This window comes from Notolepis coatsorum (assembly GCF_963971535.1).
Source record: "Notolepis coatsorum genome assembly, chromosome: 18".
Lineage (NCBI taxonomy): Eukaryota > Metazoa > Chordata > Actinopteri > Aulopiformes > Paralepididae > Notolepis > Notolepis coatsorum.
The window spans coordinates 1,506,372-1,528,344 of NC_140182.1; the positions used below are offsets into that span (position 1 = coordinate 1,506,372).

The 21,973-nt window shown below is 46.2% G+C and overlaps 1 protein-coding gene across 1 annotated transcript in view; it reads right to left on the reverse strand.

Annotated features, from left to right (window-relative positions):
- The window catches only part of asb15a (ankyrin repeat and SOCS box containing 15a), a gene marked incomplete at both ends in the record, with an annotated part of 54,506 nt that extends 33,571 nt beyond the window's left edge, over positions 1–20,935 (reverse strand). The window contains 5 exons of the mRNA XM_084334473.1: positions 396–567; positions 10,839–11,084; positions 15,988–16,146; positions 20,276–20,407; positions 20,863–20,935. Of these exons, the coding sequence (XP_084190599.1) occupies positions 396–567; positions 10,839–11,084; positions 15,988–16,146; positions 20,276–20,407; positions 20,863–20,935 (782 nt within the window). The remainder of the gene's footprint in view (positions 1–395; positions 568–10,838; positions 11,085–15,987; positions 16,147–20,275; positions 20,408–20,862) is intronic.
- Positions 20,936–21,973: the final 1,038 nt, after the last annotated feature.

The window sequence follows — 21,973 nt, forward strand, 5'->3', positions numbered from 1 at the left end:
GGCTGGGGGTGTTGGGGCTGTACTCACAGCTGGTGGCCCCCGTAGGCTGCCCTGTGTGTGGGGAGCTGTGAGCGCAGGCTGGGGGTGTTGGGGTCGTACTCACAGCTGGTGGCCCCCGTAGGCTGCCCTGTGTGTGGGGAGCTGTGAGCGCAGGTTGGGCGTGTTGGGGTCGTACTCACAGCTGGTGGCCCTGTGTGTGGGGAGCTGTGAGCGCAGGTTGGGGGTGTTGGGGTCGTACTCACAGCTGGTGGCCCCCTGTAGGCTGCCCTGTGTATGGGGAGCTGTGAGCGCAGGCTGGGGGTGTTGGGGTCTTACTCACAGCTGGTGGCCCCCGTAGGCGGCCCTGTGTGTGGGGAGCTGTGAGCGCAGGCTGGGGGTGTTGGGGTCGTACTCACAGCTGGTGGCCCTCGTAGGCGGCCCTGTGTATGGGGAGCTGTGAGCGCAGGTTGGGGGTGTTGGGGTTGGCTCCGTGCTGCAGGAGGATCTCTATACAGTCTGGGTTCCCGATCCCCGCAGCGTCGTACAGCACACTGTCCCCGTTGGGCGCCTGGGCGTTCACGTCAGCACCTGCATGGAGACACAGGAGACCATGTGGTATAATTTCAGTCTCAAACTGCTATGAGTCTTGATTAAAGGTCCCCAAGGTCGACCGCTACGGGGAGAACTGAACTGTAAGACCAGTGCACACACCCTAGAAAGATTCACTCTGTTAAATATACATAAGAGTTCTGTTTTTCCCCCAAATAGTTAGTTAAGCTACATGTGTTCTAGAAGTAATTATAAAATGGCAAAGCTAAAGATAAGAATCCAATTAGCTTCTATAAAGTAAGCAAAACTAATAATAGTGGGACCAAAAGGGTCAGGTAAATCTATGAGACATACTGAAGGGTCTCTTCTGTACACAGGATGGGTTTCGGCAGGCCTGAGTGATTAAATTAGCATACAGTCTTAAAGTAAATACATCTTCTCCTCTCCCCCACGTTGGAACCAGTAAAACAATAAAGAACTGGGTTTCTAGATGGCTAAAGTTAGCATTTGAATAGAGTAGTCTGTTTACCAAGCCAAAGTAGAACAAAAGACACGGCCCTCAGGCACTCAAACTGATACTAAAACAGGACATGCTAGAGATGCAGCTGTCCTCCAGGAAGAATCCTCCTTTCTCACCTCCTTGTCAAACGGGGAGAGGGGGAAGAGGGATTCTGAATGGACTAAAAACTATGCATTTAGTGTGTAACCATCCCCAAAACTAATATTAATTCAGTTGGAAAACTAGTCTCAATAGTTATAAAATAGTGTATTGCTTAAGATAAGACTAAACCAGACCCTTATCCACCATTGCAAAGTATAATTAAGCCAGTAATATAGGTAAAATAGAAGATTAAGGTAGCAAAATAGGTGTAACATACTTAGAAAACTGAACTAACTTCAAAGATAAGGTTATAGACTATTTATAAATGCAACAGTTTGTTTTAAAACCAACAAACAGGTCTAATTTGGTATCTAGAAGCCCATCGAAATCAGGAAAAGACTTGAATTCACTGTATAGGTCCAGTGATAACTAATCTCTAATTCTTCAGTTAGTAAAATCTAATACTGTACCTTTAAACGTTAAACTTTAGAAAGGTAACTCTTTTCCTTAAAAATAGAGTGCCTTGCCCCTTTAAGAATCAAGATGGCCGCCGACTCTAATCCAAAATGGCCGCTGTGAGCTTTAGCCAATCAGAATTTAGAGACCCGCCCCCTGACGAATCAGGTCGACGTTCGCTCAGGGGCGGGATTTAGCCTTTAAAAACCGGCTGCATCGAGGGAGACAGAAAGGAAGCTTGTGAACCTTGTATGCACCAGCCGGACGGAGAGAGGACTGCTTGAAGACGCTGAGGACGAGAACAAGGATTCCTTTGTCTCCTTGGAAACGAGAATCAACAACCAACGAGACGCAACAACCGAAACTCCATTGAAGATTATTATTCTTTAACTACTTTTATTAGACTGGACACAAGTGGTCGTGGCATAGTACTTCCTAACTTGTGTTCAGACAATTTCATTTATTGAAACAGAACATTTTTGTATACTCTGTGGATTTGAATAAACCACCACTTGAGAAATAACCACACTCTCATTGATTCATCTTCCTCCGCCGTGCAACAACAGTTTTTGGTAATATGACTTAGAGCTATAGAAACACAACGCAATAGAGTAGATATTATATGATCAGAAAGCTCTAATAGATAAAACGATAACCTCCAATGTGGGCCAGGTGTTTTAACCCTTTCACTGCCACACGACAGAAGGTTAACCCTTTACTATCACACTATAGTAAAGGGTTAACCTTCTGTCGTGTGGCAGTGAAAGGGTTAAACATTCCGATAAAATATAACGCACATCCTCCGTTTGTTGGTGCTGAGCCAAATTGTAAAAACAGTAATACATAAGAACAAAGCGGGGCTCGCAACTCACTTGTACTTCCAAGTATACAAAACAGGCAGTAGATGCAATGTTTCGACCTTACCGGTCTTCCTCAAGCAAGTGAAAGGGTTAACCATTTGTCGCGTGGCAGTGAAAGGGTTAACCTTCTGTGTATTTACTATTGTCGCAGTGAAAGGGTTAACCGTTTGGTGGGCCAACTGTGGTATAATTCCCTGCTCAAACTGTAATATTGTTGTGAAAAATTGTTGAAATCTTGATTCCCAGAAGATCAAAGGTGGCGAGGAAGCGGTTGACCTCTGTATAGGACCGGTGCACCACATGCCCTAGATAAAGTTCAAATTTCTCCCCAACAGTCAGTTAAGATACATGGGGGTTAGAAGTAATCATATATTTGCAAAACTAGAAAAGAGATCAATATACATAGGCTTTTTATTATAGCCCAAAAATAAGATAATCTGCCAACTTCTCTCTGTCTCTTGAAGTAGTCAATAAATAGCTGGTCTTTCCTACAGAAGCCAGGCTTAGAGGTAGAGTGAATTAGCATTGCCATTGTAAAACAAAATACAGCTGCCCCTTTTCCCGACGGGGAAACAGATGAGACAATAGAGAGTTGAGTTGTTAGCAGGCCAGTTTTAACAGTAGAACAGGAACTGTATTTACTAAAGCCAAACGCTGAATAGGGCTGTCAAACAGACGCCCGTTTATTACAATTTACAAGCTTACAGTTTTCTAAAGAAAGGCGGAAGGGCCGCCATCTGGTCTAGAGGTTGTAAAGATAAGCACAGTGGGTACACAGAGCTTCAAAGGAAGTCTCAGATGACTCCGGCGGACAAATGGCCGGCAGAAGAGCCCCTCCTGGTTTTCAAGGAGAGAGGAGCAGCGTTCAAATTAAACATTGGTTTAATATAATAATACACTAATTTAATGATAATGTACTTGTTAAATAAACCTAACTTAATAGAAGTAGAAAATAATAAATAGGTTCCATTGGTGTAAAGTTTAAATCAGCCAGTAAATGCAGTTAATGTGTACTGTCATTAGAAAACTAAGCTAACATCCAACATAATGAAATAGAATTAATAAATGCAACAGTATTGGCTTAAAATAGACAATCATCTGGAGAAAACTATATTCAACAAAACTATAGGTTTCCAATCATCTTGGTTAGAACCCCAGTATGACTAAACATGGTTACAAACCTCCAATTTTGATCAGAAAAATGATAACGTTTATGATTAAACTATAGCCATTACTAATTATTAAACTGTTAGTTAGTGAAATTAGACACTGGATTAGAAAACGTTAACTAAGTGAAATATAGAATATTCCCTTAGAGATATCAAGCCGGCCTCTCCAAGAGAGTCATGTGACACCGGGCGTAATCAAAAACGGCTGTGAGATGTTTCAACCAATCAGGATGTAGAGCTACTCCCCTCTGTCGTAGGAATCTAGCGTATTGCAGGAGGAGTCTAAGCTTTAAAACTAGCATGTACGGTAGAGAGAAAGACACACACACGCTTTTTGAAACCACCCAGGCACAGGAGGAGAGCCAGAGAAGACTGCTGTAAGCTGAGAACGAGAAAATAATCTCTTTGTCCCGCAGGAGAAGCCACCGCCAGCTCATCAACCAATGAAGACTATTCTTTTTTATTGTATTTGATTATTCTAATATTAATGTCAAACGGCATAGTGTTTGCGTCCATTAATATTATTGCATATACTAATTTTTCATTGAACCAGATCCTTGTTGTTCACTTTTGGACTCTGAAATAAAACCGGATCTGAACAGTAGATCTTTTTCTTCTCCTCATTGATGCTTCCACTCTCGGGTCGTTCTACAAGACCGTGTTGGTCTTTATAAGTAATAGGGGTTTATCAAACGGACAAAACACAACACAGGGTACTATATACATCTGGTTTTTAGAGGCAGAACCATTGACCCCTATTACTATACAACTCTTTCAGTTTATCCACGTACATTACAACAATAAGACAACCACCAGCACTTAACCCTTTCACTGCCACACTACCAAACAGTTAACCCTTTCACTGTGACAATACACAGAAGGTTCTGTATCGTTAGTGGCTTAGCTTGGCATCACTACTGCACTATCTCGCGTACGTGCACGCGTACTGAATAAACCACAAATGTACCTCTAATACCAGTATTAGTCTGACCACACCCCTCATCAGCTTACCTTCATAAGCAGGTGTGTGGTCACCTGCTCTCCTCCTTCTCGCTTTCACCACAAGGAAGAGGTGCCTCGGTAGATCCCCACACTTGACACCATGATGGAAGAAATTGGATTAGGAACAGCTTTGGGAAACAAGGATACGTTGACATCATATCTTTATTTTCTCTCTCACTATTTTCGAGAAAATACGGCGATATTGTCTTCGTACTGGAGTGTCTGGAAGATGATGATCATTCTAAAAACCCTCCACCGGTTTTCGTATTGGGAGCACGCCGCTGCATGCTTCTCAACTGCAGTTCCTTGCTGTGTTTGTTGGGGTGAAACCTGTCAGGCCACAGCTGAACTGTCGGACATGCCGCTGTTGTGAGAAGCGGTGCGTTCCAGGTTGGGTGAGTAGTGTTTGCTGGCGGGCTCCACTTGTCTGTTAGTGCTATGGGGGCTACTTGACAAAGTTTATGGAAACCGGCCCCAGGCTAGGGTCCTTTGTTTAGCCACCTAGGCGACAGAAGACCTTGGTCTGAAGACCATTATAGTTTTAACTAGTGGGCCGCGACCATTGACACTGGTGATCCCTGTGTGTTCTGGACGAGTGGATTCTCTCTGTCACCGTGTTAAGGCCCCATCTTTCATATCCAAATGAGAGTATTCCTTCACGAGGGGATATGTGCGTGTAATGTGCGATAGCGGCAGATTCATGTTCAATGTCAGCTACACAGGCCAGTTGGTACTGTGCTGATCCGTCGGATGTGGTAATGTCGCCGTTGTGAAGCGGTGTGGACATCTTGTTTCTCTTTTCTCTTAAAAAGTGAGGAGGGGTTCAGAACGGCGGCCTGTCTGGGTGAGTGTTATGTCATTGTTTACATGTTCATAGCTTACGGTTAGCCGGTCAGCTGTTAACTGCTGCGTTAGCCTGCTGGATCGCTGCATGGCCTGGCCTGGCGCGGGGTAGCTTAGCTTCTCGCGCGCCGCCGGGAGCTCGCTTCTGATCGCGTGCGTCGTTAGATTGGCGTCTCGCGAGCAGAAGCAATAGCACCCGAACGGTTGGAGCAGCCGTTAGCTTGATGCTATTCTGTTGAACGTGCTTTGATTTTAACATGTTTTACACTCTTGACCACGACGTCATCCTTGACAGGGGATGTTCGTCGACCCTGCCCTGAACCTGGACGGGGATTGCGTCAACAAAGAGGACTGTAGCGACTGGTTGGAGCGGCGACGCTGCCCGGATCGAACAACACAGGACGGCTGTGTTCTACGGTGTCTTGTGACTGCACTTCGCTGATCTGCGTTCCGGGTAGGTACGGGGTTGGCCAGACCTCATAACACGTCTTCTGGTTTTACTTTGCTAAATGTATTGTGAATAACAGTGTTTTTCCCAAAACGTGTGTTGGTACAATGCATTTAGGATACGTTGCGGGTTATGTGTGAGCTGTTTTTGTCACTGGCAGTTAGCTTCTCCGTGCAAACGGGATGTAATGATCTGGTTGTTGTGTGAGTAACACGACCGTGTACTCACAACTAAGGTAACTAACCTATGAAGCTATGCTTGGTGACAAGTGAGTAAAAGAATATTCTTTCTCAGACTGTAATGACAATGAACAGTGTGTTCACACATTAACAGGTTTTCCTGTTTTAACTGGCCGTATTGAGGGTAAAATAGGAGGATTGTGTTTTTCCCCCCCGGTTCCCTGGGGACTTTATCACCTCCTATCAGACATGTTGTGCATTAATTGTGTCTTTTGTGTGGTAGGGATACGATGTAACTCTTAGCTTGATTGCTGAGGTTGTGCTAAATCTGCTGGAGGAACTTATTTCCTAAAGGGAAATTGGTTTGGTTGCTGTCATGTGTGCTTAGCAAGGCCTGTGGTCGATACTAATCAAGAATGATGTATTCTCTCATTGTGAAAAAAACGGCGTTCCTCTGTTGAGTGTTTTTGCCATTTTTTGTAGGTGATGATGGGTTGTGTGTGTCATGTGACCTACAACTGGGTTGTACTGGCCACAGAAGCACATGTGTATGTTGGACCGGGGTTCTTAGAGCCCTCTCTATTCTGTGTTTTTCCTTAGTAAAAATCAGATGGCAGGTTAGCTCATGCGCTGTGTGGAGCTGTGAAACGCTTCATAGAGCTGACTATGACTGTGTCATATTCTCTTTTTGTCGTTACGTCGTATCATGGGTGTGGGGTCGTAAAGGGGTGAACTGGTAACCTTTCCTCTCCCCATTGTTCTGTCGGTCAGGGGTACACCCCCTGTCCTTCAAGGTTCCCGTCACGTGGCGGTTCGGCACGTTACGGGGGGGGGGGGGGGGGGGGGGGGGGAGGGAGTTCCTGGTCCCACGGCCTGGTATATTGGGCGTGTGCACCGCAGGAATTCCCCCGCCATAGAGTACGTCACCGTGCGCGTCTCTGTTGGTAGGACTTCCGTGTGCTGTTCAGGTCCATGTGATGGATCTGTTTTCAGGGGGGGTGGTCAGGGCTCCTCCTCACCAAGCGCCTATTCAGGCCTTCTGTGAGTTCGGACTCCTTCTTCCATGTGAGGAAGCCTCCATCAGAGTACAGAGCCTTCCTCCTCAGATTGTCAAAGTGAGTGGACCCTCTAGAAGGGTCCTTTTCTATTGTATGTATATTCGATTCAATTCGTTTATTGAGTGTGTATGGGTTCAGTGCCTCTTCCCCGGAGGCCCTAAAACCAGTTTTTTACATGGCTCAAGGTGCAATATATTCTTTTCAATCTGTACAGCTCGCGTGGGAAGTCTCTCTGGGGATCCCCGTCTCTTCCTATGGGAGGGTGGAGGGATGTAAAAATGTGAACATTTTTTACCCCGGCTGTGTAGACTGGGATACATACTGTTGATGCTTCCTTCTTTCTATTCCAGAAGTGTTGGAGTTAGGGAGTGTCACACCCCTCTTGTCGTTCCCCTGGGCGCCTTGGGGATTCAATGACAGGTCTAAATAGCCTGTTCATTGATGGGGGTGTGTCCCGACGCACGTATAGTGCTAGCTCGCTGTAAACAGGCGATTGACTGGCACGCCTTGGTTGCTTGTGGTTGAAACAGCGTTTTTATAAAGCAACTGAGATGGGGGTTTTTCCTCTTCCGACGACCACATCCCATGACCTGGGTGGGTTGTCGACGGATTCTCGTTCATGTCTGGGGGATGATGACGGGATGGATCTGAACATATGTAGTGGGGTCTCACGCCCTTGGGGTGGGCCACCAGGCGCGGTTCGTCCGAACGTCTGGGTGGCGCCTTCTTTTCATGTTAAGATCAACACGCATATCTGCCCTTCTCCTGGAGTAGGCATGTCGGCGTGGTTAGGGCACGGGACTGGTTCTGGTCACGCTGGTCCAGATCAGTTGAACCCGTTGTCCGCCGGGGATGCAGATCTGCTGTTCTGGTACCCTGAGGGACTTGGGCTTTTTTCAGGGGGAAAAATGCCGGGTCGGTCTGGGTGTCACAGGGTTAAGCGCTATGGAGACCCTGGTTGGGTGTGTTTTTACTCAGCACTGTCGTCATGGCTTACAGCCATGCCATTCTGTACGCGCTCGATCTCGTCGGATCTCGGCCGCTACACAGGTTGGTCCTGGTTAGTACTTGGTTGGGAGACCGCCGGGGAATACCAGGTACGGTGTGCTTAGGGGCTGGTTCTCCATTATTTTTCGCTCCTCTCTCACGCAGGGCGAAGAGGGGCCTGTGGGGGTGGTTTTTTGACCTCCTCTGGTGACCCTGTGCTTCCCGTACCGCCAGGCCCGGTCCGAAGTGATGTTTGCGACCCGTAGGCCTGGGTTAACCCTTTTTGGAAACTGAAACACTTGTACTGCGGTATAGCCGGTGTATGCCCGCAGGTGTGTTTTGGAGTTTTTTCTTGAGGGGTTATAGGAACAACCACCGCATTGGGTAACACCGAGGTGGTTGATTCCCTGGTGTGTTGGAGCAGTGTCAACTCCCGGGTTCACCGTTTGAGGGTGCCCCTGCACGTTCATGACGTCTGCCAATCGTGTCAGCCTTCTCTGCCTCGACCCCTCTGGGTGGGGGTTTTTAAATGGAGGCTTGGTCATGCAACACCGCCAGCTTACGCTCCTTCCGCCGGGGCGGCTGTGTTCAGCTGTCCCCTCTGGCGCCTGTCTCGTCCGCAGTCTCCAGGCTAGGGTTAACAGCCTGTTGCCTGGTTTTTCCCCGGTGCGCTGCCTGCTTCCGTTGGTTAACCTTTTTGTGTGCTTACGGCCATGCTGACTGCCTGTTCTGCAGGGTCAGTGTGCCAGGCGGTGTACTATTGGGGGGACGGGGCCCGCTCGGCTTACGGCCATACCAACCTGAACACGCCCGATCTCGTCCGATCTCGGAAGCTAAGCAGGTTCTGGCCTGGTTAGTACTTGGATGGGATTCCGCCTGGGAATACCAGGTGCAGTAACTGAGGGGCCTTTGTCCGAATACGCTGGCGATGTGGGGGGCGGGGCACTACGTGCCCACCTGGTGGGGTCTTGATGCTGGCATCATGGACTTCTCCGGGCCCCCATTCCAGGGAGTCCAGTCCTTTTGGTGGGTCTGGGTCTTCCTTCGCGCTCCGCTGCTACGGCCTTGCCACGGGGTTGGGTTTGCCCTTGGCCCCGTGATTCTGGGGGCAGTAACGAGGTTGTTCCTCCGTTCGTTCCCGGGTGGCATGCGGGTTGTGCGTGTGTGTAGTCGTGGGGTCAAGCCACGGTCTGCTCACCCTGTGCGTTAAGTTGCTTGAGTGCCTCTTCGCACGGTCGGGTCCGTCGCCTTCCCGTGAAGCCTCTAATAGGGGGGATACCCTCCATTAGGGGGGGTCAAGGGGGCTCGGCCCTCCCTGTTCTGATGGTTTTGGGGGGCTGTCAGCGGGGTGTATTTGTCAGCCAAGTGGCTCCGCTTGGCCTCCCTTGTGCAGTAGTGATGCCAAGCTAAGCCACTAACGATACAGAACGATAGGTTATGACTATAACCAAGTTCTGTTAGTTAGGGGCGATGCTTGGCATCAGACGACCGCTGCAGCCCTTGTCCTCACCTTGTGGTGAAAGCTTGGGAAGGAGGAGAGCAGGTGACCACACACCTGCTTATGAAGGTAAGCTGATGAGGGGTGTGGTCAGACTAATACTGGTATTAGAGGTACATTTGTGGTTTATTCAGTACGCGTGCACGTACGCGAGATAGTGCAGTAGTGATGCCAAGCATCGCCCCTAACTAACAGAACTTGGTTATAGTCATAACCTATCGTTAACCCTTTCACCGTCACACGACAGCAGGTTAACCCTTTCACTGCCACACTACAGAAGGTTAACCCTTTACTATCACACTACCGACTACCGACGGTTACCTGAGCTGTATCTAATACAACATTTATATGCAATCAAAATCACGTCAAACATTCCAACTCATTAAAGGTGCTGTAAGTGGTATTTCTTTGTTAAGATAAGTGTTAAATAGCTCTACAGCTACCACTGATATAGAGTGTCTGTGTTGTGACTCCCACCTGTCGAGCCTAATCAATATAATGTTGTGACTCCCACCTCGTCACTACCTGTCGAGCCTAATCAATATAATGTTGTGACTCCCACCTCGTCACTACCTGTCGAGCCTAATCAATATAATGCTGTGACTCCCACCTGTCGAGCCTAATCAATGCGGAGCAGCTGGGCGCGCCCGGAGCCCGACAGCCCGTCTCCCAGTGCCTGATGGTACTGATCACTCGGGGTTAGTCTAACTAACGTCTCTTCAAGTCTCAGTACACGTCTCTCGTGTTGGATTATTCCGCGCTCCGTTGTTTTGTTTTCCCGTGTTTCGTTCTTGTTCTAACGCGTGTGATTTTCTCCTCTCTCCCCATCAAGGAGCCGAACCCCCCACCGGAAGGCGTGTGCAAAACAGCAGAGGTTCGGCATTGCATCTGCAAAACGTAATTGTTAATGATACAAATATTGTCGTATTTATTATCATTATAATTATTTAATTCCACGGATGTCTGTAGTATCAGCGATCCCCAATGACTTGTCCCAGAGAAAGCTGTTGAAAACACGGGCTGTCCAACTTACGACTTACGCCTTTTCGAGTTCGTAAATCCTACAGTACATAAATCCTCCAACGAATTTACAATACGAAGCCGTTCGAGAATGCCGAATAAGTACGTAAATCGAGTTATGAAGGAATTCCTTGGTAACTTTTATGTATGTCCATCGGGGTGACCGAAAGGGATTCTTTCTTTTCATACCGTTCTTAATGAGCAGCTCCAGGATCTCGGAGTGGGAGAACTCTGCAGCGATGCCCAGCGGAGTCACGCCGTGCTGGTCGGTCTCCGTGACTTGGCCTCCGTGTTCCAGCAGCAGCTCCATGATGTCGGTCCAGCCGGCCGCGGCGGCCTCGTGCATGGCCGTCCACTGCTTCAGACACACCTGCTCCACCCAGGCGCCTCTGCTGATCAGAGTGGAGGCCATCTCATACGATCCGGCTCGCACAGCTAAAAAAGGAGCACAATTAAAAAAAAAATTACGTTTACATTTAGTCATTTAGCTGAACGCTTTTATCCAAAACGACTTACAAATTGTGAACAACGAGTCAGCGAGAGGGGCACATCTCTGGCAGCCAAGCGTCAGTGGCATTGTTCGTCAAATAGCAACGAGCTTATAGTGTTACACTCTGAGTGCATAGTAGTGTAGACATATTAGCACGATAGGTAGTTGTATAGTAGCATAGTAGCAGGGTACATAATAGTAAAAAGACAGTAAGAAGATCTTTAGTCAACGGCTAGTCGAAGTTTGTTCGTCGAGGACAGAGAATAAGCTGAGAAGACTCTGGTTCGATGGAAGAACAGTCCAGGGCCCTCATTCATCAACGTGTGCGTAGAACATGTTCTATTTCCACACGTAAGCACAGAATGTAGAATCAGTGTACGCACAGGAAAATCGGGATTCACCACACGTGCGTACGCAGGTTCTACGCACACCTGTCATGATGAATATGACTTTGATCCTACGTTTGAGCTCGTGCACTGTTTTAAGTATTTGCATACCAGAACCGCCCCGATTAACCATATACGGTAATGGGATACCCCCATGAAATGTGGAAAAATGGACTAAGCCGAGGGAAGCGTGTTATGAGAACGGTGATGTCGGATATGATATCTATTAACCATTGCTGCCTGGGCAGCGCAAACACTAATAAAGACCGCGCTGGAATATGACTGCCTTTTCCTGTGTTGTTTGATTAATACCCAGGGATTAAAGTTCTCCTCAATTTTATTCCAAATCGCGATGGATCTCCCGTCAATTCTCTACCTGCTGCATATGATTTCTAGAGGCATACTACAATCTATTTTGATGTCAGTATTGGGTAGCCTATATAAACAATAATACGAGAGCATATACAAGAACAATGAATCTCACTGCATGTATCCTGCCTTTCAATACATGAACTTGAATTCCATCATGTTTGTGTGCGGGACTCACAAGGCTGTTGTCACAATGGGTGGTACCGGTACAGTAATAACAGTCCACACAATATCACGATGGACCATGCCATAGCCTATGTTCTATTAGGACATGATCTGTGACGACAAATGTTCTAGAATGTTTGATTAAGATATCATACTCTGACAGCATGCCTATGATCAACATAAACGCGAACTTGAATCCCATCATATACATAGTCTGTCCACTATCTGGTGTCATTGCAATGCGTTTTCTATTCTTTCTTATATAGTAAAAAGGGGGAAGAACACTATATCGTGGGTGTTCATATGACTTGTATTCTGCTTACAGCTTCGAAATTCCACTTGTTTCGTTTAACGTAAAGCCTTTTAAATAGGGATGCTCGATATTGGCTTTTTTACCAATACCGATATTCCGATATTGTCCAACTCTTAATTTCCGATACCGATATCAACCGATATCAACCGATACCGATATATGCAGGGTTTCCCCCCCCCCCCCCCCCCCCAAAAACTGAATAATTTCAGGTAACTAATAATTTCACTGGATATATATATAACAAATATTGTTATTGTTTTTCTTTTTTTTTTAAACCGATACCGATATTTTCCGATATCACATTTTACTGCCGATATCGGCCGATAATATCGGTCGGCCGATAATATCGGACATCCCTACTTTTAAATATAATCAAAACGTTCCCGTGTTTCTGCGGTCTGTGCGCAAAATAATAACGAGTTGAGCTTTATGATTTATGATGAATTGAAAATGGGGGACCCTGATGTAAACAAGACGAAAGTCTTTCTCTGGTCTGCATCCCCTTAACAATTGTATGTACTGAGCTGTACTGTACTGTACCCATTCTGCAATCTGTTAATAAACTTTTCAATCAATCAATCAATCAAGCTACGCGGAGCGCAGTCAGTCAGTAGCCTACACCCCGTATATTCCGATAACGCTATATAAACCATGCTGCATTCATTCTGAGAGAAAGATCTATTATTCCAAATGCTATTTATAGGGTTTTGACCATAATTACACTACTGTTGCTATTTTACAATGAACTATAATGAATTACGGTTCATACAGAACATGCCAGTGTTATTATGCACAGAAGCTCATTTCCTTGTTGTAATAATATATTCTACCACTGGGCGTCAGCTAAGTGTGGTCCGAGCTGTGCGTACACGTAAGCACTAAGTCAAGTTCAAGTTGAAATTGATGAATCCCACTCTTTGCTTAGAAATGATCGTACGCACAGGGTAAGCACAAATCTGTGCGTAAGACACGTTGATGAATGAGGGCCCAGGCTTTTATGTTGCTTTGACAGATGCATTCACCATGGCTCTGTTTTTATTCAGCAAGTGTAGCTTATAGAGTAAGATTGACAATTTGTGCAAATGGCCTGAGGGTTTTTACTATGCTACTAGAGAAAGCTGTCTCGAACAATTTTGCCAACAAATTGATTTTGAGCAGAATTAAGAAATATTTTTAAATCCTTAAACCGAATTCGATAACACCCTGACCAATCAGAACGCACCAGGATGCTTCCAAAGCCCACTAAGTAGCTAGCAGGCAGCTATATGTTAGCAGCAGGCCTTTGTGTCCTCGCCCACTTGTACTGTAACAAGCTCACATAACAAGCTACATAACAAGCTACATAACAAGCTACATAACAAGCTACATAACAAGCTACATAACAAGCTACATAACAAGCTCACATAACAAGCTCACATAACAAGCTACATAACAAGCTACATAACAAGCTACATAACAAGCTCACATAACAAGCTACATAACAAGCTACATAACAAGCTCACATAAGAAGCTACATAAAAAGCTACATAACAAGCTACATAACAAGCTCACATAACAAGCTCACATAACAAGCTACATAACAAGCTACATAACAAGCTACATAACAAGCTACATAACAAGCTACATAACAAGCTACATAACAAGCTACATAACAAGCTCACATAACAAGCTCACATAACAAGCTACATAACAAGCTACATAACAAGCTACATAACAAGCTCACATAACAAGCTACATAACAAGCTACATAACAAGCTCACATAACAAGCTCACATAACAAGCTACATAACAAGCTCACATAACAAGCTACATAACAAGCTCACATAACAAGCTACATAACAAGCTCACATAAGAAGCTACATAACAAGCTACATAACAAGCTACATAACAAGCTACATAACAAGCTACATAACAAGCTCACATAACAAGCTCACATAACAAGCTACATAACAAGCTACATAACAAGCTACATAACAAGCTCACATAACAAGCTACATAACAAGCTACATAACAAGCTCACATAACAAGCTCACATAACAAGCTACATAACAAGCTACATAACAAGCTACATAACAAGCTCACATAACAAGCTACATAACAAGCTACATAACAAGCTACATAACAAGCTCACATAAGAAGCTCACATAACAAGCTACATAACAAGCTACATAAGAAGTTCACATAAGAAGCTCACATAACAAGCTACATAACAAGCTACATAACAAGCTACATAACAAGCTCACATAAGAAGCTCACATAACAAGCTACATAACAAGCTACATAAGAAGTTCACATAAGAAGCTCACATAACAAGCTACATAACAAGCTACATAACAAGCTCACATAACAAGCTACATAACAAGCTACATAACAAGCTCACATAACAAGCTACATAACAAGCTACATAACAAGCTCACATAACAAGCTCACATAACAAGCTACATAAGAAGCTCACATGTCACTAGAGGGTTTGATAGACAACACGCTTGTTCCAATCATTTGACTCTGCCGTTCATTTGATTGGATGTCGTCGTTTTAGCTACTGCCCCTTACCGGAAACAACAAATCTTTATAATTTCAGTGTCAAACATCTTTATTTATTTTTTACTACTAAGAAATCTAAAATGTTGCAAAAAATCAGCAGCCGCCTATTGATCCTTTCATTCACATCAATATCGAGATGATCGCAAGTATGCAGATGAGAAGATAAAGGTTCATCTAATTAGCATCAATGTCTTCCTAGGCTAGGAGCGTGTCAATGTCGATACCCGTGTTGTAGTCGAGTCACAACATCTCGAGTCCACGTCGAGACTCGAGTCCCCAGTGTTCGAGTCCGAGTCCAAGTCCGAGTCACCAAAGAAGAGCCAGAGTCTGAGTCCTCCAGGCTGAGTCCACTCCACTCTGACAGTCAAAGAGCTGACATACAAATAAAACAAGGTCAAAAAAATTTTTTGATCCACTTTTTCTCCCATTTTCTATATTTTTCTCCCATCCCAACATAACAGCAGTCGCATCTTTTCACCTGCGCAGCTCGATCTCTCAGTGGCGAGGAGTAACGCGTGGGAGGCTCACGCTGCCCCCGACACTTCCTGATTCTACTGCGCAGGCGCACCAACCGACCTGTAGGAGTCGCTGTCCACAACGCCCGATCCCCACCCATCAGTTTCCCTCCCCCTAATACGGCCAATGTGTATTAGTATGAACGACCAGCTAAACTGAAAGCAATGTGGAGCGCTGGGCTCGGTCTCTGCATTCGTGGCGAGCGCCTTGCCCACTACGCCACGTAGCCGCCCTAAAACAAGGTCAACATTAAACATAAATGACACAGCGGTCACCGTTTCAAAGGGAGTTTATTTACTTTGTGACACAACAGCCAAACAAATGCACCAGCCATCGATACGATACCTTATGCCAAATGATTAGGGGGCCTATTACAAAATAAAAGATAACTGTATATTTATCAGTCCTCGTCTGCCCCTTTCCGAGTCCGAATGCAGTCGATGCTCGAGTCCAAGTCCATGTCTTGAGTCATCGTTGCTCAAGTCCAAGTCGAGTCACAAGTCCTGAAAATAATCAGTCCAGGACTCGAACCCTACTACGACAGCCGGTCGATACCTAAAAGGAGTGGGGATTCGTTCCTGCTGTTGGTGGCGTGTAGAGAAGCCCTGTGGTCCAGCAGCAGCTTCACGTTGTCCAGCAGGCCGGCCTTCACTGCCAGTGTGAGCTGCGTCTCCCCGTCCGCGGTCCTCTCCTTCAGGGTCAGCCTGAGGGAAGCTGAGGTCACATGGTGTCGTGTTAGAATCCCACATGACCGGCTGGCTCGCACCGCGACGCAGGGTTCTATTCCCACGGGGATCCATCCAATCCAATCCAATCCAGTCCAACTTTATTTATATACTGTAGCACATTTAACCCTTTCACTGCCACACGACAGAAGGTTAACCCTTTACTATCACACAACCGACGGCGATGCTCCATCATCCGCGGAGAGCTAATGATGCTAATGATGGAGCATCGCCGTCGGTTGTGTGATAGTAAAGGGCTAACCTTCTGTATTGTCACAGTGAAAGGGTTAAAAACAACATGGTTGACCAAAGTGCTTCACAGTAAAAACCATAATATAGTAAAAAGAAGACATAAACACAATACAAAGTACACAGAACTACAAACTAGAGCTAGGGAGAACAAATGTGTTTTAAGACATAAACACTGGGAGCGTTGGGGCCAGCCTAATGTGGGGGGGGGGGGTGGGGCAACTCGTTCCACAGTTTGGGGGCTGCAACCGCAAATGCACGGTCCCCCCTGGTTTTTAGCCTGGATTTGGGGTCAACAAGGAGGGACTGGTCAGCAGACCTCAGAGACCGTGATGGGGTGTAGGATCTCGGTGAGGTAGGGTCCATGGGTTATTTTACTAACCCCTGACTAACAGTATAACGGAGCTCTATGGAGAAACCATGGCACTCCCCTGACTAACAGTATAATGGAGCTCTATGGAGAAACCATGACACTCCCCTGACTAACAGTATAATGGAGCTCTATGGAGAAACCATGACACTCCCCTGACTAACAGTATAATGGAGCTCTATGGAGAAACCATGACACTCCCCTGACTAACAGTATAATGCAGCTCTATGGAGAAACCATGACACTCCCCTGACTAACAGTATAATGGAGCTCTATGGAGAAACCATGACACTCCCATGACTAACAGTATAATGGAGCTCTATGGAGAAACCATGACACTCCCCTGACTAACAGTATAATGGAGCTCTATGGAGAAACCATGACACTCCCCTGACTAACAGTATAATGGAGCTCTATGGAGAAACCATGACACTCCCCTGACTAACAGTATAATGGAGCTCTATGGAGAAACCATGACACTCCCCTGACTAACAGTATAATGGAGCTCTATGGAGAAACCATGACACTCAAATCAAATCAAATCAAATTTATTTATAGGGCCCGACAACACACGTTAATGTCCCCATGGGCCGTACAGGTCTTCTTTAAACAAGTCAAGAAGACAACATAACAATAAGTCAAGAACAGAACAAGAACACCATAGGGTCCAAATTTTTTTTAGATGAATGCAAATAAATGAAAGAATGCAAGCACTCCCAGACATACCCCACGCGAAGGTAAGGAAAAACTCACTAAAACCTAACAATAGGGAAAAAAAGCTCCACAGGCAATGTGGAGGAGAGAAACCTTAGAAGGGCCATTCAAGGGGGGATCTCCCTCTTAGATGTCGGTGATAGTAGTGTTGCAGACGGACAGTTGGTAAGCATGCACTCATGTGTGTGGTGAAACACAGATGAGTGCATGCAATAGCAACTGTACATTTTGAAAAATTAAAGATAGAGCTAATAGCGATAGCAACTGAACATTTTGAAAGATTAAAGATAGAGTTGATAGCGGATCTATTTGAGGCACAGGGGCGGCGCAAGAGGGTCACGTCCTCCCCGTCTTAGTCACGGGACATTCAACACTCCGGTCGTTGCTCAGGGACAGCCGGAGACAGGGAGATAGGGGCGGCGCAGAGAGGGTCGCAAACTCCCCGACATCATCCCCTGACTAACAGTATAATAGAGCTATATGGAGAAACCATGGCACTCCCCTGACTAACAGTATAATGGAGCTCTATGGAGAAACCATGGCACTCCCCTGACTAACAGTATAATAGAGCTATATGGAGAAACCATGACACTCCCCTGACTAACAGTATAATGGAGCTCTATGGAGAAACCATGACACTCCCCTGACTAACAGTATAATGGAGCTCTATGGAGAAACCATGACACTCCCCTGACTAACAGTATAATGGAGCTCTATGGAGAAACCATGACACTCCCCTGACTAACAGTATAATGCAGGTCTATGGAGAAACCATTACACTCCCCTGACTAACAGTATAATGGAGCTCTATGGAGAAACCATGACACTCCCCTGACTAACAGTATAATGGAGCTCTATGGAGAAACCATGACACTCCCCTGACTAACAGTATAATGGAGCTCTATGGAGAAACCATGACACTCCCCTGACTAACAGTATAATGGAGCTCTATGGAGAAACCATGACACACCCCTGACTAACAGTATAATGGAGCTCTATGGAGAAACCATGACACTCCCCCGACTAACAGTATAATGGAGCTCTATGGAGAAACCATGACACTCCCCCGACTAACAGTATAATGGAGCTCTATGGAGAAACCATGACACTCCCCCGACTAACAGTATAATGGAGCTCTATGGAGAAACCATGACACTCCCCTGACTAACAGTATAATGGAGCTCTATGGAGAAACCATGACACTCCCCCGACTAACAGTATAATGGAGCTCTATGGAGAAACCATGACACTCCCCCGACTAACAGTATAATGGAGCTCTATGGAGAAACCATGACACTCCCCCGACTAACAGTATAATGGAGCTCTATGGAGAAACCATGACACTCCCCCGACTAACAGTATAATGGAGCTCTATGGAGAAACCATGACACTCCCCCGACTAACAGTATAATGGAGCTCTATGGAGAAACCATGACACTCCCCCGACTAACAGTATAATGGAGCTCTATGGAGAAACCATGACACTCCCCTGACTAACAGTATAATGGAGCTCTATGGAGAAACCATGACACTCCCCTGACTAACAGTATAATGCAGCTCTATGGAGAAACCATGACACTCCCCTGACTAACAGTATAATGGAGCTCTATGGAGAAACCATGACACTCCCCTGACTAACAGTATAATGGAGCTCTATGGAGAAACCATGACACTCCCCTGACTAACAGTATAATGGAGCTCTATGGAGAAACCATGGCACTCCCCTGACTAACAGTATAATGGAGCTCTATGGAGAAACCATGACGCTCCCCTGACTAACAGTATAATGGAGCTCTATGGAGAAACCATGGCACTCCCCTGACTAACAGTATAATGGAGCTCTATGGAGAAACCATGGCACTCCCCTGACTAACAGTATAATGGAGCTCTATGGAGAAACCATGACACTCCCCTGACTAACAGTATAACGGAGCTCTATGGAGAAACCATGGCACTCCCCTGACTAACAGTATAATGGAGCTCTATGGAGAAACCATGACACTCCCCTGACTAACAGTATAACGGAGCTCTATGGAGAAACCATGACACTCCCCTGACTAACAGTATAATGGAGCTCTATGGAGAAACCATGACACTCCCCTGACTAACAGTATAATGGAGCTCTATGGAGAAACCATGACACTCCCCTGACTAACAGTATAATGGAGCTCTATGGAGAAACCATGGCACTCCCCTGACTAACAGTATAATGGAGCTCTATGGAGAAACCATGACGCTCCCCCGACTAACAGTATAATGGAGCTCTATGGAGAAACCATGGCACTCCCCTGACTAACAGTATAATGGAGCTCTATGGAGAAACCATGACACTCCCCTGACTAACAGTATAATGCAGCTCTATGGAGAAACCATGACACTCCCCTGACTAACAGTATAATGGAGCTCTATGGAGAAACCATGACACTCCCTTGACTAACAGTATAATGGAGCTCTATGGAGAAACCATGACACTCCCCTGACTAACAGTATAATGGAGCTCTATGGAGAAACCATGACACTCCCCTGACTAACAGTATAATGGAGCTCTATGGAGAAACCATGACACTCCCCTGACTAACAGTAGTTTCAAACGAAAACGTCTGGATGTCATTTTGCCAAACCAGCAGCACGGCTGTGAGTGTGAGTCTTTCACCTTTTACATATCTAGCTTTAGCCTGGATTGATTGTTTAGATCGCTAGCTAGCATGGCTAACAAATGCAAATATATTGTAGTCTGCCCCGTTGTTCTGACCAGGATTATTAAGTTATTGCTTTGACACCTTACCGTACAACACGGCCTCCAGCACCTGCACCGCCGGCTGGACGGCTGCGTGGTGCAGAGGGTACCAGCCCCGGCCGTCCGCTCGGCCGCAGAGCGCCGGCAGCTCAGACAGCTCCCGCAGGACCAGCAGGTCACCTAACGGTGGGATTGTCCCAGAGACGAGGATGACATCATCAGGGTCAAACGTCTCTACTCCCATCGGTCACCTTTTTACTAATCAAAAGTTCCAATGGTCAACATTAGTGCCTTTAGTTTTTTAGAAAATGATGTAGAAACGATGTTTATATTTACAGTAGATAGTCAAGTATTCTTCTCTTGGATATTAGATACATGTGAAAACCAGAGAACCTACATGCTCTTGTAAATAAGGAGTTACATAGAAAGGGGAGTATTTATTGGAATACAAAGCTGTGTTTACCTTGTTCAATGGCCTCCATAAGCTTTTGATGTTCCTTCCTGAACATGTGGACAGATGGGTATATATTAATTTTTTCTTTTATATATATATATATATGTTTATATTGGAAACTCTTGGAAGATAAAGTACAGAATATTATACTTCTCTGGTGTCGATAGATATTCTTTTCGGCATGCTTCTTGAATGCTTATTTGAATATCATAATCAAGAAGTTCATCTTCCTCCGTGTCGTCAGCCGGATCCATTCCTTAGAGATTATACAGATTATTATATTAGCTAGCAGTATATTAGCTAGAATTTCAGGCCCTCTGACAAACGTGCAACTATGTACGGGGGGGGGGGCTTTTCACCCTCTCAAAATAACACAGATTAGAGTTCAACGGCTACACAAATCTGCCTCCTCGGACGACGTAAGTCGACGTTTAACTTCTGATTCTCCTCACCGGTTGAAAAGCGGGTCCAGTTGAAGTGGGTCCACCACTAGCAGGGTTAGGGTTAGTGTTAGTTCCCACAGGCCTGAGAGACGGTCCAGCAGGGTTAGGGTTAGGTCCAGCGTCTGTGCCGTGGCTGAGCCCAGCCCCCCCTCTCCCCTGGCACACGTGACGGGGCGCCTGCACCCTCCTAGTGCTATTCATAGGTGCCACCTGCTCCGGGCCACGGTATGCATTTAGCACACAGTCCACCACATCTAATGGTGTTATAGTTAGTCACACATGTACCTCTGGACCTCTGGACCTCTGGTCCTCTGGTCCTCTGGATCTCTGGACCTCATCCTCCTCGCTCCACTGGACTGGACCTCTGGACCTCTGGTCCTCTGGTCCTCTGGTCCTCTGCACCTCATCCTCCTCGCTCCACTGGACTGGACCTCTGGTCCTCTGGATCTCTGGACCTCGTCCTCCTCGCTCCACTGGACTGGACCTCTGGTCCTCTGGTCCTCTGGACCTCATCCTCCTCTGGACTGGACCTCTGGACCTCATCCTCCTCTGGACTGGACCTCTGGACCTCGTCCTCCTCGCTCCACTGGACTGGACCTCTGGTCCTCTGGTCCTCTGGACCTCATCCTCCTCTGGACTGGACCTCTGGACCTCATCCTCCTCTGGACTGGACCTCTGGTCCTCTGGTCCTCTGGACCTCATCCTCCTCTGGACTGGACCTCTGGACCTCATCCTCCTCTGGACTGGACCTCTGGACCTCATCCTCCTCGCTCCACTGGTGGGCTCAACACTTCAAAGCCACAAGGAATTCTGGGACAAGTATAAGTTAGAGGAGCTTGAAAATAACGT